This window comes from Crinia signifera, chromosome 3 (assembly GCF_055691185.1).
Source record: "Crinia signifera chromosome 3, ASM5569118v1, whole genome shotgun sequence".
Classification (NCBI taxonomy): Eukaryota; Metazoa; Chordata; class Amphibia; order Anura; family Myobatrachidae; genus Crinia; species Crinia signifera.
Genome location: NC_139219.1, coordinates 66,960,545 through 66,979,449, shown reverse-complemented (window position 1 = coordinate 66,979,449; position 18,905 = coordinate 66,960,545). Strand labels below are relative to the sequence as shown.

At 42.8% G+C, this 18,905-nt stretch overlaps 1 protein-coding gene across 1 annotated transcript in view; it reads left to right on the top strand.

The window, feature by feature from the left end:
- The window catches only part of SLC24A3 (solute carrier family 24 member 3), a 376,099-nt gene that overhangs the window by 70,723 nt on the left and 286,471 nt on the right, over nt 1–18,905 (top strand). The window contains exon 2 of the mRNA XM_083175935.1: nt 4,394–4,537. Within this exon, the coding sequence (XP_083032061.1) occupies nt 4,394–4,537 (144 nt within the window). The remainder of the gene's footprint in view (nt 1–4,393; nt 4,538–18,905) is intronic.

Below are 18,905 nucleotides of genomic sequence, written 5' to 3'. Positions count from 1 at the left end.
CAAATTTCATGTGACTAATGGTGTGTACACACTTGTACAATCATGACTATATTACAATTTAGAATATCTGCATACAATATATACAATTTAGACTATATAGTGCAGATCTGCACTATATAGTCTATGCAGCCAAGACTTTCTGGCTGCGATACGTAAGCACGCATCGGAATCGCATCGGGATCGCAAGGGTTAAAACCCATACAATCTGCATGCGATCCAGATGAGATTTTCCCTATATAGTCAAAATCTCATGCACATTGTACAAGTGTGTACGCACCATAACAGCAGGTCCGATGCGGTGCCGTGTGCATCTTAGCGGAGCCTAAATGTCGCACTGGCTACAGAAGCAATCTGTTAAATTGCTTCCGAGATGGGGAGGCAGTCTTGGCTCTCATGTGATTGTGCTGCCCGAGCAGCTCAAGGGGGAAGAAGTCACCCTAGTTTATGCCCAGCTTGTCAATACATGATGTAGGTCACTCTTCATGCACCTGCTTACATTTTGTTACTTTTCCCCTCAATTCTGTGCACTTCATATTTAGGGTTATATTTGCAGCAAATGATTTGGAAAAAGGTCTCACATTAAGCAGAACACTGCGTGGTGCTTGTCACTCATATCAGACCTGTCTTTTGCCTGTTATTCTGGATGGTGTACTTTTTTCCTCAAGTTTGTTACTTAGATAGTTAGAATAAGTGGTTTGGCGTGACTAAGCAGCAAAGCCAGTAACCTTCCCTTGCATACTAACGATTGAGGTGCCGGCAGTCAGGATTCTGCCATTGGCATTGAGAGCGATGTCATTTTCCCAGCGCCAGTATTCTGACCATGAATCAGGATTCCGGCACCTGGATTTCGATCGCCACCATCCTGACTGCCGGTGTGTTGACCTTTAATGACCATGGAAAGTACAATAATATAAAGGGGATTTTTCTATAAGTTATAATAATTATCCTTTAATATGTACCTGCAATTGGAGGGCATTTTGTCATTAACCCATAAAATGTTGGGTCGTCTGCATTGTTAAGCTACCAGAGATTTTTTTTTGTTGGGGGGGGGGGGCTGTGTTGGTGGGGCTTCTAACTAACCAATGTATTTTCACATGAGATCTGGGGTTTTCATTGTGTCACCCCCACAGGCGGTGAGGCTTATGTTGTAGGACGTCATAGATTTCAGGTATGAGTATTGTAAAGCCTCCACAGATCAGGGTGTGAATTGTATAGAGCTTCTAGTGAAGAGTTCACATTGTATAGAACTTACTGGATTGTGCTGTGTCATGCATACTGGTCATTATTATATTGTATATTGGTCATAGGGATAGTCTCTAGGCTCTAGAATGATCTCTGTATTGGTGTCTGTATTGCATTGTGATAGAATGCTGCTGTATTGTTTCAATCATTCAAGTCCTATTTGATGCTAGTAACATAGATGCTGTATAGATTATATGGTCACTTGAATTGTAAATTGGAAACTAGAAATTGCACTATGATTATTTAGAGGTTACTAGAACACTTTACAGTGTAAAGATCCCTTGATGTGTCTTGTATTGAATATGTCAGTAGAATTAACATTTTTTCATGTATGTTGTTGGCTGTGTTAAGTCACGGCTGTGCAGTTTTGGCAATCTTTTAGTTACAAGCAGGAAAGTTAACATAAAAACATAAAATTTGATTGCAGAAAAGAACCCATCTAGTCTGTTACACACTAGGTATCATTTTTGACCCAGAAGAAACTCCACACAGTTAGGGCCATGGTGGGAAACCGGAGTTCCAAGAAGAAACTCAGTTTCTTCTTGAGGCTATATATTGCTTACTTTTACATCATCCATACAGCCTATATTATAACTATAAAGGGATGTGTTCAGCTTTCCAGCAGATGTAGTAATGGCAATCACAATACCAACGCTATCATCAGGACTACCGCCAAGAAATTGGTGAGGATGCAGCGCTAGAATCCCAACTGCCGGCATTAGTCTTAGGCTGCAGGGAGGGTTAGGTTTTAGAAGGTTTCCAGGTGGTGGGGGTAAGGTGTAGGCAATGGTGTATGGGTTATATGGTTAGGCCCTCATGGGTTGGAAGGTTTAGGGGAGGCAGGCAGTGGCATAACTACAAGATTGGTGCCCCCGATGGAAAATGTAGGCAGTGCCCCCCCTCCAGTAAAGTTAAGACACCCCGTAGCCCTGCCCTACCCCTCCTCTTGTCGCTGCCGCCGCGTCTGTGGCCGGGACCCACAGATATACTTGTCTGCGGTCCTGGCACTCCTCCTGGCTCCTGCAAATGAAAATTGATCCTCAAAAATTGGCTGCCCCTAACAGCAGACTGTATTTAAGGATGCAAGAGCAGGCCGCCACCTCCTCTAGCATCCTCAAACACTGTCTGCTGTAAGAGGGCAGCAATTTTGTGAGAGACATTTTTCATTAGGAGCCAGAAGTGTCAACAAGTAGATCTGCGGGTCCCGACTCCTGGCCATAGGAAGTGGCAGGGTAAGGCAGGTCACGGCAGGCGGCAGCATAGCAATAGCCCCCGCAGACCCCCAGTTCCCACACTTATTCAGTGCCTCTCCGTCACCGCGGGGTCTGCGGCACTATTGTTACACCACTGGAGGCAGGGTAAAGGTAAGTATACTTACCTGACCCCAGTTGGGATCCCTCCATGACCACCTGTAGGGATAGACAGTGGTTGAAATACCGACAATGGCATCCCCACTGCAGGTCATCCTTAAGTATCATCTTAAAATAACCTTATGTTGGATTACCAGACCAAAAACTAACCAGCTCACCTCTGTTACTATCATGAATGGAAAAAGTAATATTAATGTGGATATGGTTTCAGAATTTGAAAAGCTCTAAATTCCACCGAGCTTAGGTAGAAATGGAGCCTCAGGCATCTTCCATACCGCTGCTTGTCCTGATCCAGCATGAGTCATAGACATTACAAAGTAGTAGTGTCTCAAGAATTTTCAGAGTTCAATAGTTCTGCTTAAAGTGTAGAGCTAGTTAGCTCATTCTTCAGACTAAGAGTAATGAACACAATTATAGTATTTGTGGATCCCTTAAATAAGATTACATTTTGTTGATAGAATATTGAAAATTTGTTGTGATGAATATTAAAAACAACTATTAAATATTGTATTTGCTGCACAAAGTGGAGGCAGCGGTTTTTTTTTTTTGGGGGGGGGGGGGGTTGTGACGCTACCCATGGAAGCCATTGTTGTTTATGAATATTATGGATGTTTTTTATCTGGGGCCTGCCCTATTGGAATGTTTTAAGCCATTTCAAACTTCTCTCTTTGTCCCAAAACTTTCATTGAGGACCTGTAGGCAAAATATCTTAGAAGTAATGAGAATCTAAGCTAAAGAGAAGATTGACATTTTGGTCTATGACCCTTATGGGTTTTACAATAATCTAAAATGGGATAAATGATGCTTGGTGGAGAATTCACAGTTCTAAGTGGTGATGATATGGCTGTACCCTGACTGACTCTACAGCAGTGCGAGATACACCTGCATAAATCACATTTTGAGTGTGAGAAATAGAAAGTGAGAGATTTTGGGAGAGTCTTCTCATTTTTTTTTTTTTTTAAGAAGCAATCCTTTACACTGCAAAACCAGGTCAATTTTTTTATTAACCTGGTTATTGATTGCCGCTTGGGAAATTGATTGCAGCTTGGAAAAATGCTCCTAATCCTCACACCCTTTTTACATTTGGCCCTTGGTATGCTCATGCACATCATCTACAAGGAACACTATCAATATACTCTTCCCAGTTCACTGGTGGAGACCTTTGCAACCCGGGAGATGCTGTCATTGTGGTCGCCATATATATTTATGCGTTGAGTATAGATTTATCTGCAATAAGTTTATTTTATGATGGCCAGTACTGGGCTTTATGTCTATTGCTGTGGTTCCCAAACTTTTTGGAATTGTGGGGCCCTAAAGCATCATTTATCATTTAGAAAGTCAGATAATCAAATATGAAATTACGTAAATTTTGTTTCTATATCATGCTTTTTGTTATGTGATGGACAGTTTTCACTTCTGTTCATCCATATATTGTGTGATTGGCAGCCACAAGCATTGGTTTTACCTATTACATTGACATAAATAATTACAATTGGTCCTGAGCCACCAACCAAGGGCACCAATACAACTGCCCCAGAGCTCCCCAGGGTGCCATGGCATCCAGTTTGGGATCCACTGGGCTATTGGCTTAACAAATGGTTCAACATACCTTAAGAATAAATGTGTATAACTCCTTCTCATGCACCTTATCCATAGACACGGTTTAATACATGTTATTTTAAAACTTTTTAATTGATCATGAATTTCCTAGATGTTTTAAGCTCCTCACAGGTGTATTCTAAAAGAAATAAACAACTTTCTTTATGTCTTTATTTCTCTAGGTTATGAAGAACACAGCTCTGTAGAGAGGAAAGTATTAGACGTTAATGCCAATGGTAATATGCGAGGGTTACTTTGGGCAAATCAGGAAAATTTCACTGAAATTGAAGCTGAACACACATATCGCAAGAATTGCACTGAGCCAGGTAGGAATTACCCATTCATTGTTTATTTTTTATGTTTTGTTTGTGATTTCTGTGAAAGCATTCTGTGATATTATGTGTATACAATGGCCTAAGTTGTGGGAGTGGGGGGTTCCCACTCCCCCAAGTACCTAGTCCAGGGCTGATCAGCCACAGTAGTCATGTTTCGGCCAGGGAACCTTCTATAAAAAGTGTCCCCTGGCTGTGACATGACACCGCTGGCTGTTGGAGCCCAGCACTGGTTCCAAAATATGGGGAACCCCTACTCTTTTTGTCCTATGTGTTTTTGGAACCAGGACCAGTCCAAGGTCCCATGCTGGTTTCTTAAATAAAGGGGATCCCCACAATTTGTGTCCCCTGTATCTGGGGAACCAGGACTGGCTCAGTGAGCCCGGGGCTGGTTATGCTCGGGAGGGGGAACCCCATGCTGGTTTTTTTTTTTTTACTTTTTTTACAGCACCATGCACAGATTACAGATGTATATGGTAATGTTTAGGCGGCGATTTTGATGTTTTCTATGAGATTTTGAATGTGCCTTTTTTTCCGACAGGTCAAAATGTGCCAATTTTACTGCAATTCGTACACTACTGCAGGTGCAAAAATCGCACCTTGTTACATTTCACTCATGGTTTCATAATATAGTTGATCATATAGTATATAGGGCCTTATTTTGGTTCATTCTTTCTGAAAAAATCCTTCTTAGATGGACAAAACCATGTGCACTGCAGGGGGGGCAGATGTAACATGTGCAGAGAGAATTAGATTTGGGTGAGTTATTTTGTTTCTGTGCAGGGAAAATACTGACTGCTTTATTTTTACACTGCAATATAGATCTCACTTTGAAGTAAAACCCCACCCAAATCTAATTCTCTCTGCACATGTTACATCTGCCCCACCTGCAGTGCACATGGTTTTGTCCATCTAAGAAGGATTTTTTCAGAAAGAATGAACCAAAATAAGGCCCATAGTGTAATGTAATATAATATATTCTGATATTACATTGTCACATTTCTAGGTAGCACCGTCCCGTTGTGTACCCATATTTAGGGACTGATTCAGTTGCATATGTTATTGTTCCGGACACATTACTGTCAATTACAATAATTTAAATATTACTCATTATTACTTATCCCCCTATGACATCAATATGCTACAAAGTCACATTGTGGTGCTACTACTGGGTTGAGGCTATTTTAATTGTCCAAGTCTTAAATCACTTAGGCAAAATGGTCATGGCCTCAGTTGAAAATGGTTAGCGGTTGTGTAAAGGAGGATGTGTAATTTATATTTTCAAGAAAGACAAAATAATGCAACGCATTCCATGGCATCCCTTGGCCCAGTTACTTGTACAACAGTTTCATAAATGTCCTCATGTTTATAAAGAGAAGTTTGGTTAATGTACGTCTCCGATGGTGGTCTTGTGTCCTCGCACACAGCTCCCCCAAGCTCCAGTCTGGCTGCCATCTCTTAATTAGTGGCGGTTGGGTGGATATAGGCAGCGTTCACAATGTGATCCGATGCTTTGTCTATCGACACAGCAGTGGATCACATAAGCATGCAGGAGGCTTCTATTTACAGAAGACGACTCTTGTCGCTTTAAAATATTTTTTGTAGAACAGCTGCATACAAAAAACGCAGCTGTTGTACGAACTGCATCCATTTATGAATCAGGCCTAAGTGGGTAGTAGGCCCAGCATTAAGCCTAAGGAGCTAGACAAAATGAGAGTACACTTTATTATGTGAGAGTCTAAGGTTTGTTAATAAGAAGGCTTTGCCTGCTGTGCTGATGGGGCTGCTGGCCATTTCAAAGCATGTAGCAGCCAGAGGGAATAAGAGGGATGACCACATATCATGGGCATATCATGGGGATCCCCTTCAACCACTTCCCTGATTTTTCAGTTTGTACACAGTTTGTACACTTCTATGCATAGGATTAAATGGGCATTTTTTTCTCTCATAGCTGCTTGGTTAATCAATACAGTACAGTGCAGTGCTGATCAGAAAGGCATCACAAATGGGGACTGTGCCTGTAAAATAGGGACAAGTTGGGAACTTTGTATAACATTGTCTAATTTAAGCTGCTTTTTTTTGGGGGGGGGGGGGGATTTATATAGGTGCGTGCACAGATATTTTACACCATATGCATGATAGCGACCATCGGGAACTATGCACTATATTGTTAACAATACTCGCTCCTGTGGGTCCTCCGTCATTTGTGCATGCAGAAGGATAGAGGATAATGCCAGTGCTGCTGGTCAAGCCTGGCATCTGAAAGTGTGTATGCAATTGCCAATGCCAGCGCACCTGACGGGTCCTCTCGCTCATGTTTAAAAAATCATCTCCCCATAACCCTAGAGTCTAGACGCACAAAGGAGTCGATCCCATTAATTACAAAATGTGCGAGGTGCCGTTCCCAATGGTACCCAATGTTGCGCCCTCCTCCAGCTGGTTTCAGCCCGAATTCGCTAAAAATTGCTCGCTACTGTATTGGGCACTACCCTATGGGGCAGCGAGCAGTTTTGTGCAACATCCATCAGCCATAAAGTGTAACTGCTGCTCTAATGCAGGGGCGTAACTATGAATTGGGTGCCCCCCCACCATTAATGGGGGGGCTCCCCCCCCCTCCGCAGCACCCCCCCTCCCCCATCCCCTACCCGCAGCCTTACCTGTCTTGCTGCTGCTGGTCCTGGCTCCCTTGCTGGCTTCATTCTTCTGCTATGGAGACGGACCAACACAAAATGTCCGCCCCCATACAGCAGACAGTTTCAGAGAACTGTCTGCTATATGGGGCGGACATTTTATTGTGGTCCGTCTCACTAGCAGAAGAACTGAAGACAGGTAAGGCTGCGGGCGGCGGATTGGCGGGCGATGGGCGGGCGGGAGGCAAGCGGTGGATGGGCGGACGGGAGGGTGCTAACTATAGCAACGCAGCCCCCCGGCGCCCCCACATGCACAGCGCCCCCCCCCCCCCCCCCCGCGACCGTGGGGGCTGCGGTGCTATAGTTACGCCACTGCTCTAATGATTCACATTGGGATCGACAGCATAGAGGTTTGGGTGGATCTCCTGAGTATGGAGATCAGTTCTGCGCCTCTGGGTGGACTACCCAAGCGCAATGGTATGAACTCCAGGCCTACTGTATTTAACTGCACGGCCACAAAACTTCAGGAATGAGTTCCTGTGCAGAAAAAGTAAGAGAAATGCAAATTCTAATACTGTATGTAAAATAATAGGAAACAGCTGAGTAAATCTGGTTTGTATAGAGATGTAAAAATATATTCTGTTTTAAAGACAAATATAGTATGTAAGACTGTATGGAATGCAGTGTAATTGGTTTAGCTTTTATGAACACTGGCTGCAAACCACAGGCAAGATACCAATAAAACATCACTGGAAGTATATACGCTAGGGCTTTGACGAGTAATGTGTATAAACATTCATTTATATGTAGATCTGTGTTTTATTCATTTAATGAACTGTGTTTTTGTTGCAAATAATCTTTTTTTCAGTTGTACAAATCATATCGGGGCTCATTTGAACACAAATGGTACTGGATATGTGGAGGAAATCATGTATGCAACAAAATGTCAACTGACGGGCTTATGTTATGTCTAACACACCTCAAGGTGCGAACGACTGAAAAACCGCAGTTACATCAGACATCCTTCTGGGGAATATTGTTATATTTATGCTCCATGATGGCGTACAGATGTTGCTTGACAATGTCCCTGATTCAGCGTTGTCCCCTAATGCTGCTGCAGATGCAAGTTTTGACTCAGAGGATGTGGAAAAGATGCTAATGTAACAGCTGGTGGGATTTGTACGGAAACGCCCACCGGAGCCTTCACAGCTTTCCGCAACTGTGTACACATTCCCAGCATGGATGCTGATCAGGGATACATGGACTCCCCGAGTGAGTCTATGATCGCTCAGACACCTGAGACAGTGAATGCAGCCGGCAGCTAGTACAGTCCTCCTGACATGCCCAAGTTTTGAATGGTACTCCATTATATCCCACACACCCGCTGCTCAATCACAATCACTAGCGAGTAAATCCTCAATGTGAGCATAATCACAAGTTATTTGCCCCACGGGTGAATTGTGACAGTGAGGAATGCGCAAATTACCGATAATCATTTGTGAAAAAACATCACCATAGCACGCAACTCAGGCCCAGTGTTAATAGTAAATGCCAAAATACATTACCCTCTTTGACCGGAATATATAGGGCGGTATTCAATGAGCCTGATTCGCCATGTTTTTATGGCGAATTTGTGCTGTTTGGCGAATTTTTGACTAAAACGGTGAATCACCCTATTCAATGACCAGATGGCGAATACATTTGAAGGTTTTTTTCGCCATGATTCACCGAGTAGCAATCGCTATCTTTTTATGGAGAAGTGGAATGTGAACTTTTAAAATAAAGTGTTTTGTTTTTTACATTTGGTGTCAAAAAATCAGGAATTTTATTCTGAGGAGGGGCATGCTATTTTTATTCATGTGCTGTAAGCACATGAATATATATTTAATTTAAAAAAAAACATTTTTTTTTTTACACAGCAGCCAGCAGGGGGCGCCGGAGCTGAGCCGCTCATTAGATATTCATATATTCACTGCACCCGATCGTTACATATGCACAATCGGGTGTAGTGAATATACCCGGTCCCCTGCTGGCACCCCCGGGGGGCAGCCTGTGCTGCCTGGCACCCGGGGAGCCCACCTCCCCCCCACATACGCTCTGGGGCAGGCAGAGAGACTTCCATCTCCCTGCCTGCCACCATCCTCAGACTCCCTGCGGCGTTTGCCGCAGGAGCTCATATTCGCCGGTCAGGGGCAGCGAGCCCCTGACTCGCCGGCGAGGCTCCGGAACGTGGCGAATGTGCAGCGAATCCTAAACAGGATTCGCTGCACCTCGCCGGTATTCACATTGAATACCGCCCATAATGTAATGAAATGTCATATAAGCGTCTTGAGTCCTGTTGGAGAAAGTGTGCTATATAAATTAAACTTACTTACTATAAACAGATAATTATCACAATGATCACATTCATTTTTGAACCCTTTAAAACAAAATTAATTCCTACAGTAAGCTAAATAAAAATAGCAATTACAGTAGGCAATGTGCTTAGACCTAATGCTCTTGTGTCCTCATACAGCTATACTGATAGGGATCCGGTTGGGTGCCGGCATTGGTATACACCCAATATCCATGGGGGATGGTTGGGAATCGGGTTCCGCTAGCATTGTATACTGTCGCCTTGAATGCGGGGCTGACAGAGGCTCTCACTGACAACGCACGGTAGTGATATTTAGATTTTCCAACCTGCCACAATTGGCAAAATTGTTACAAATTTAGTGTTTACCCAGCTTTAGCCCGCCTGCTTCCCATACAGGGCGCCCACAGATCTCAGACACCACAGAGGTGTCTTAGGTCTGCGAGCACTTGTAAAATCATTTGATGATCGATTACCATCAAATGATTTTGTCCCCGCGTACAAGGCTGTAAATGGATGTGTATGCGAAACATCCATTTGCATATATGCCGGGGGACTCGGCGTGCGCGGGGGGGGGGGCATGCGGCCTGCGTTTAAATTTAATTCACAGCTTTGTGAGTCAACCAGAATAAGGCCCCTAGTGCAAGTCGCACGCACTGCGTGTGACTTTTGCCTCTGTATTCAGACTGCATAACTCTTCCTCAGTTATTCTATTTTACCGACATTTTGTATCTAGGGGCCTGATTCAGAACCGATCGCTCATCTTCAAATTTGCAGATTGCTGCAAGTACTGTAGATAGCCACTGCCCAGTCAGAGTGAAAACCGGCCCTGTGCTAACCTATGGGTGAATTGTGAAAACATCTCTAATCGGTATCCTGTCGCACATCCATACGCAGTTCACTCACCATCGAATGTGAGTCAAATTGCGAGGGGATATATTTGCTACTTTTGACGCTATTTTGGCTCACAAATGTGCGCTACGATCCATACGCATTCGATAACTGAATGGATTGCATATTCGCACAACAGCAATCAACTCAGAATGAGCCTGAATCAGGCCCTTAGTCCACATACAGTATACAGTAGTTTACTAGGTATTTAGGAGTAGTATATTTGTGGCGAAGGAATTGGTATACATTTGCAGATAAGCCCACCACAGACTTAGCTGTGCCAATATTATATACAGTAAAGCCAAATGGACAAAGAATTAATAACAGTTTTGTAAATAAAGTAAATCATGAGTATAAACCTTCACATACAAGTAGTAGATTCTTGTCCCTTTTCCTTTAAATTTAAGGTACATTTGTAATCTTAAGTTAACTTTCTATCTTGGAAGTGTTGTGAGGAGCTTATTGTCAGTGTTTGGGCCTGACTATAACAATAAGCCCATCAGCCCGACATCATTGCCGACATGACCTGGAATGGGACAAGTGCATACACACTTGCCAGTGCCCGGTCCTTGGGTGGGGAGGCATGTGACATGCTGCATACTGGTGCACAGCCGACAGGGGGATGTCACAAGGGACCACAGGAGCGCACATATCATGGGTGTTCAGATCTACCTTCTCCTGCTCCAATGAACACCAGAGAAGGGCATTGTAGCAGTATTTGCATAAAGTCGTAGATGCAACTGCTGCAAAAGAAGAAAGACAGTCCAAACTGCGTGCAACTCTGAATTGGGCCCTTTATGTACTGTATATTTATGAACTATGGTCCTGTCTTGGTCCTGTCTCTGCCTTTTTTTTTTTCTGATTGTAGAGCTTGCCTTATACCATTGGTCCTTCTATTGAAATGTGAATCAGGTTAAGCATCACTCTAATACAGCGATTCTCAAACTGTGGGTCCTGACCCCAAAGTGGGTCCCGACCACCTCAGCATGGGGTCACGAATCTATGTTGCTGATCGTCAGGCTAATGTGTCTGGGGAGGGGGGACAGGGTGTAACTCATTAAGTAAACACCTTTCCATCCCCTCCATTACCCACTGCCTCCCTGTTACCATACGGTCACTTCACTTCACTAACATCACAAGTGGCGGCCATTCAGTAGTAACTTGCTGGGGTCCTGTAATCATTTTTATTGTCTGACGGGGTCCCAGAGCAAATTACTTTGAGCACCCCTGCTCTATTAGTATAGAAAGATACACTTTGGGACTATAAACCACCATATTTTCACTCTGACCCTTGGCATTCTGGGAAATGCTCATTTCCCCCGATGAGCTATAACTCTTTTGAAACCTTTGCTATTAATATACCATTTGTGGCCACTGGTTGTATACTTATTTATATCATTGTCTGCCTTTTAAAACCATGTGCTTTCTAATCATTGCAAAGTCACAATAGGAAAAGCCACAGACTAAATAGCGGACGGCAGTAATTCTGGCACAGCTTTTCTAATTATCCGCAGCATCAATCACCAGGCACTAAATGTCATCTTTATCATCTCTGGTCTGTGGCACATGTACTATAAATTTAAATAGAGGGAAATCCTTAAAGGATAGATACAGGTAGTGCCCACTTCCTGCATCTTAGATTTACATAGGGATCCATTACTATTTATTATGTTACAAGACAAACTAAATCCAGATAGATTTTTTTTCTTTCGGTGTTTCGGTATTTGCCAGCCATTGTTAAAAGGCCAACATCCGACATTAAGGTTTTCAAACAATAATTGAAATCCTCATATGCTCTTTCATTTTCTGGCCTCATTGCCAAAACACTACTGAATTTGTATTATAAACAGTCTTTTCACACATTGCCAAAACTTTGATAGCCATTTTGGCTCTTAGATGATTTGTGACTGAAAGTTACTCGATGCCAACAGCTTTAACAATTCATTGCATATACTTTTTAATGTCAGTCTTGGCAGCGAGCAGTTGCGCTGTGCCCATCTATTTTTGGTTCAAGGTGTAGTGTGACATCTTGTAGCTGGGTGATGATGAACACTCTTGACACTTAGAAACACATTGTCCAACTAACGCGTTTCGCATGTTTGGACCTTTGCCGCTTTTTTTGTGTCATGGCATATTTTGCTAAATATGGAAACATTGAATTTTAGATTAGTTCAAACTGTCTTATTTTGCACAAACGCAGTGCTCTTTCTTTTTGGCAGGTAATCCCAGGGGTCTTCTGCCCAAAATTTTCCATAAGTCATATTGTATTTTTAGATTGCTATTGTTATATTTTTATAGCCGTTATCTGTATTCTTACATTTATAAATGTATCCAATCGTAGTTTCTGAGATTTTAACAATGTAACGCTTGATGCAAAAGTAGGTCATGTGATCATAGCAACTGCATCATAGTACTCTACCGAAAGCAAAGATAGACATCTGGTGAGCAGCAATAAAAAGTCTGAGAACACTATTTGCACATGTGTTCAATTAAACCCATATTACATTTATTTCATAAAGAACTTTAAGGAATCCAATTCATTTTGCTGTCATGAGAGTTGAGTGTCTACTATGAATACTATTGTATTAACAGTTTAATGTTTCCAGCCCATTAGGGTTATGCGTCCTCTGGCATTTGATTTTCATTTAAAAGTGTTTGACAAGCGGCTGTTAGCTAACATTTAAAAGTTAAACTTGTTGAATGTAGCAAGAAGCATTAGGAAACTGAAATACTATGCTGGTGTTTTATTTTATTTGTATTTTTCGTTTGCCACAGTTAAAACTGAAATGGCGGAAAATTATTTTTCCTGAAACCTAAGGTTGATAGTGATGTTTAATAATTTATAAAATTCTGGGAACAGTGATTTTGTACTCCGGAACCATTAAATAGTGCTGAAATCTAGCTCTTGTAATAATAAATTCAACCATTTATTTTATGCTAGATTGCAAAAAGATTTAGTTTTTAATTACCACAAATTACCACAAATTACCACAAATTTCGGTTTACAGGATAAATGACATATTAATAAGCCCTAATATTGCACTGTGTCCTCCAATATCACATTACTTGTACTTATATAAATCATATAGAGCACTTGCTGACTGCCAGGTCCGCACATCGGAATAGATCGGTGCAGTTTGTTGCATCATAAGAGCAGACAAGGCATAAGTGGCAGTACCGATGTGTGGTCACCGCAATTGCATCATTGTGGCCATATCCCCACCATACAATGCAGAGATCCTGGAAGGCCGTGCTCCCTTCAGGGTTTTATGCTGGATACACACCAAGACGATCCTGCTCATGAGCGGTACGTCACAGGAATGTACGACCCGCTCACAAGCTGACGGAGCCGCTGACCGGCACAGAAAAAGCCCCTGATGTGATCGCGATCTGATCAGAACCCGCACCCACTACAATGGTCATTTCTGAGATCCTACCTGCAGCAGGTAAGATCTCAGAAAAGACCTAATGACCCGTGGGCCACGCATCGGATCGGGATTGCATCAAAATGGCAGCGAAATGGCCCAAACCACGGCCGATTTACATACACTTGGTCAAGATTGTATCTAAATTGCCTCTTTTTGGGCCATATCGTCCTGGTGTGTACCCCACATTAGAGGTGAACTCTGTTGGAGCAACAGTATCTAGATAGTCAGAAGGCCGACACCAAAAGGTCGACAGTCAACATGCACAAGGTCAACACTGCCAAAATGTTGACACACACACAAATGGTCGACATGGACATGTTAAAATTGTCAACATGTGGTTTCACATTTATTTGGGTGTCCCTGTGGATGTTAAAGAATGAAAAAGTCCCCCCCAAAAAATTTTAAATCAAGAAAATATCATGTCGACCTCTTCATGGGTCAACAATTGTCATGCTGACCTTTGATGAATGTTGACCTTGTGCATGTCAACCTTTTGTCAATGTTGACCTATTGACTATCTATCTAGACACTGTCTGATAAATGAGTCCCCATATTCCCGCATTTGGCAAAAACAAAATATCAGCATGTACAGATGGAGCGCGGCTCATGCTTGCAGGGGCTGGTGATAGAATCGCCAGCCCCCGCCAGCCATTGGAAGGGGGCGCACTTGCCCCGTTCCGATGGAGCTCCCCCAGGTCCTCGCTGACTCGCCGCCGGCCCCCAACACTTGCCCCCACCCTAACCCTGCTCATCTCCCTGAAGCAGAGACGGGCAGGGTCCCGCCACCCAGCCGCGCGTCCCAGTCTAATGGAGTCCCTCTCCACCAGCGCTCACTAGCGGAGAGGTTCTGGCGAGCATCTGTACATACACATAGAAAGCTAGTACATTAAAATAAATCGACATTATAGTTATATCTAACAACATTAAAATATTCATCCATTACGCTAAGTTGTTCCATGACAGTTTTATGAAGAGTCATTTTTTACATTTATGGAACTACAAAATGTTGACTCTCTTTATGTCCGTGGGTGTTTACTTTATATACGATATTAACATAATGAATCCTGTCACATATGATTGTGTTGATATTTTGCTGGATTTAGTAGTCACTGAAATGTGTATGTGAAATGTTTTGATGCTGCGTTATTTGCTATGTTATCACAGTGGAGTTTCTGTTATTAAAATAATATCCTGCTTTATAGACAGCAATATCCTGTTAGTATGCAAAATTATGATCATAATTTAAGATTGAGCTTAAAAAAATCAATTACTGTATGATTAACCTCCTGAGTTCTGGCAATTAAAGAATATATTAAGAGATAGTTAATGGCTATGTCAATTTTGGAAAGGTTCCAAGCCACACAAAACTACCGAGAGCTCTGCAGAAGGGAAACCCCAGCAGAAGAATATGTGCTAAGAGTGATCAGAAATTGGATAATGTCAAGTTATATAGACTCACAGTTTTGGCTGTGTGATTCTATCATTCAATTTACAACAATATAAAAAAAATCTTAATATTATTGTGAAGATTTGAAGATTGTACATGTTAAATTACTCAGTGTAACATGTGCAGAGAGAATTAGATTTGGGTGGGGTGTTACTTCAAAGTGAGATCTGCGGTATATTGCAGTGTAAAATAAAGCAGTCAGTACAGATGGAGCAGGGCTCACTCTTGCTGGCGAATCGCCAGAGCGTCACCGCTGTCGATCCGCCAGCAGCCTGGCTCTCGTCACGCGCACGCGCGTCTCAGTTTCCGGGCGGTGGGGCGACGGGAACCCTGTCCGCCTCCGCTTTAGGGAGACGGACAGGGTTAGGGGGGGGGGGTGCGGGGAGGCGGTGGGGACCCCGGGTGACCGCCGACAAGCCGACGGGGACCCGGGGAACCGTGCGAAAGGGGACGCGCGCGCATCTCGTCCCCTTTCACAGATACAGATGGCTGGTGGCGGGGGATGGCGGCTCGCGGCGCCATTGCCATCCCCTGCAAAGAAGAGACCCGCTCCATCTGTAGTTTCCCTGCACAGAAACAAAATATCTCACCCAAATCTAAGTATCTCTGCACATGTTACATCTGCCTCCCCCCCCCCCGCCAGTGTGTACATGCTTTTGTCCGTTTGAGAAGGAATTTACCTTTGCGAGTGAACCAGAATAAGGGCCAATGTGCAATATTGCTAGTGTCAGTAGCCACATCCAGGAGTATACTGTTGCTGGCCATATTTCACGTGCACAATGAACGATTTTATGAAATTGACGTAATGAATTTGTTTAAACTGTCATCTGTGTGTCCTTAAGATTTATTCAAATGTAATAAAGCCAAGCATACAAAGCAGTTACTGTACAAATGCCGGGCTAAGAGGCAAGTATCCACTTTCCATTGTTTTAACAAGAAATCTCCCCAATATCTGGAGCTATTTAAACATGTTGCTTATGTACTGTACAAAGTGTTATGATTTTAGTAATTAAAGGAAAAGTTACATAATGATTACAGGTTGTAGGTGTCTAGTTAGTTTACAGTCATCATTAAATATTTTTGATGAGTTTACTATATGCTACTATACCCACACCCTAAATAACCAAAATACTGTATATTTATAAACAACCAAGCCCCAATGGCTGTGCTACTCTTACAGGTTTAGGGGACGACATCTAGAGACAGGGATGCAGCTACAATGATACTGTCACCCCCAAGTCATTGTCATCCACAAGTCATAAGAAATCTTTCTCATTGCATAAAGCTTAAGGACAATCATGTCTTAATTGTAATTCCCACTGATTGGCCACAAAAAAGGCAACAACGCAGTACAGGAAGAGTAGAAGGTTGCAAATGCAAGGTCAGGCTGAAAGGCAGCATCAAAAGCATCAAAAGCACTCCATTAGTGCAGTCAGACAGTATGGTGTCAAGATCCGGTTGAAAATAATCTATGTTTGGTGTTCATGTGATGTGGGAAAAAGCTCTGTATGTATAGAGTGTAATATAATAGTATTATGGGAATGCTTAGTGGTTAGGTCATGTTTGGTAGCTGCGCAGGTCGGCAAAGGCTCCCGAACAGAAGCCTTGCACATGCGCATATGAGAATAAGCGCATGTGCAGAGGCTTATCATCAGCCCCCCGTGTGAACACTCAGGGGGCCGATGGAACCAGAATGACCCTCCATGGTACATAAACTGGCTACTGCGGCCATCTTGGCTGCGGCCACAATGTGTGCGACTCAATATCAGGACTGAGTATCTCTGCAAATAATTTGTATTTGCAGCAAGTATGGCACAGTGACTGAAATGTGAGCCTCAGCATTGTGTTTTATCACCATAGTGAATGCTTTATTGTAACATACCTTCAGCTGCTTGTCCCAGTTCCTTCTGTCAGGTGTATTAATAAAATCTGACCTACATAAGTCTCAATACTAGGTTACGATTGTTCTGCATAAGAGAGTTATACAAGTTCACACACGGGGTGTCATTACTGATGCACTTATGTAATAACGTATATGCATACATTATATTTCCTTCATTCTGTATGTCCTTGGCAATGTCCTTGTGAGATTATCAAATGTTATGAACAAATTCATCTGTGTGGTGTTAGGTATTTGCATATGAAATTAATAAAATTTCAATTGTTGCAGTAAATTAGAAATCACTACTTTAGGGGGTGTGGTTAAGTACGTCGACAATACCTAGGTCAACATTAAAAGGTCGACATTCACAAAGTCAACACTGAAAATAGGTTGTCACAAAAAAGGTTGACATGTCAAGTTAACTGTTTAATATGTCAATGGCACCACCTGAGCACATGATCCCTCGATTACTGTACCACACCCCATCCTATGGCTCATTGTGCTCACCAGGCTTCTGGCTACCGCTGCACTCTACCGTTCCCAGTCCTTCACCTGGATGAAAATGTAAAAAAAAAAAAAAATCCCTAAAACTGATGTCCACCTTTTTATGTGTCAACCATTTTCATGTTGACCTTTTGTTTGTGTCAACCTTTTGTCAATGTGACATGTATGCCACAGCTCACATTGGAATGCGTGTGAGTCTTTGGGCAGTATTCAATGCTGCCGATTCACCAGGTTTTTTTTGGGGGGGGGGGGGGGGGCAAATCGGGCTGTTTTCACTCCTTGCGGTGAGGTGAATCTTTTTCACTGAAAATCTGATTCAACCTATGCAATGTTCACTGTTCGCCAAAAGCGAACACTGAATTCCAGCCAGTTCTCCTTTTCATGCTCACTGCAATTCGCTGGTGTACTGTATTTCAATGGGGTTTTCACTGCGATTTGCTTAGAGTGTATTCAATGCTAGGATGGAGAACTGCATTCAGCATGATTTTCGCCATGATTCACCGTTTTGCATTCAACATTTTTTTGCAGCACATGAATATATATATATATATATATTTTTTTTTTATACATTACACCAGCAGGGGGCGGGGAGCCGCTCATTACATATTCACTGCACACTGGTCCCGCTCATTACATATGCACGGGCGGGACCAATGCTCCCTCCACCCCTGCCAGCTCTTCTTCTCCTCCACACATTCCGGCGCAGGCAGGGATGCTTCCATCTCCCTGCCTTCTTTAAAAAGGTTAAAAATTGGTATCAGGGGCAGCGAGCCCCTGAGTCGTTGAATAGGGTGAGAGGGAGGGCTGTCAGGGAATGCTCCAGCACTCCGGAACCCTGTGAATGTGCAGCAAATCCTAAACAGGATTCGCTGCACATAGCGATAATTAACATTGAATACTTGCCTTAGTCGCACCTGCAACCAGAACTTATTGAAAACCCCCTGTAAGGCTTCCTTGCAATAAGACAATAAAGAGCATAAATTAACTAGTGGCAGAAGGTTAATCTTTTTTTATTTTTGCTTATTGGTCCAGTCTGAGGATATGCAACCAATCTATCCAGTGTATACAGTACGTGCCTAGTGGCGCAGGTTTTACAATAAAATTTGAAACAATTATAAGGTGTGCCCAAATAAAGAGGACACTTTTGGTGTAGTGGCGTTGTATCTAATCGCAGTAGGTTAATGAGTTTGCCAATAGATGGCGTGGTGTTTTTCCTAGTTGTGCATG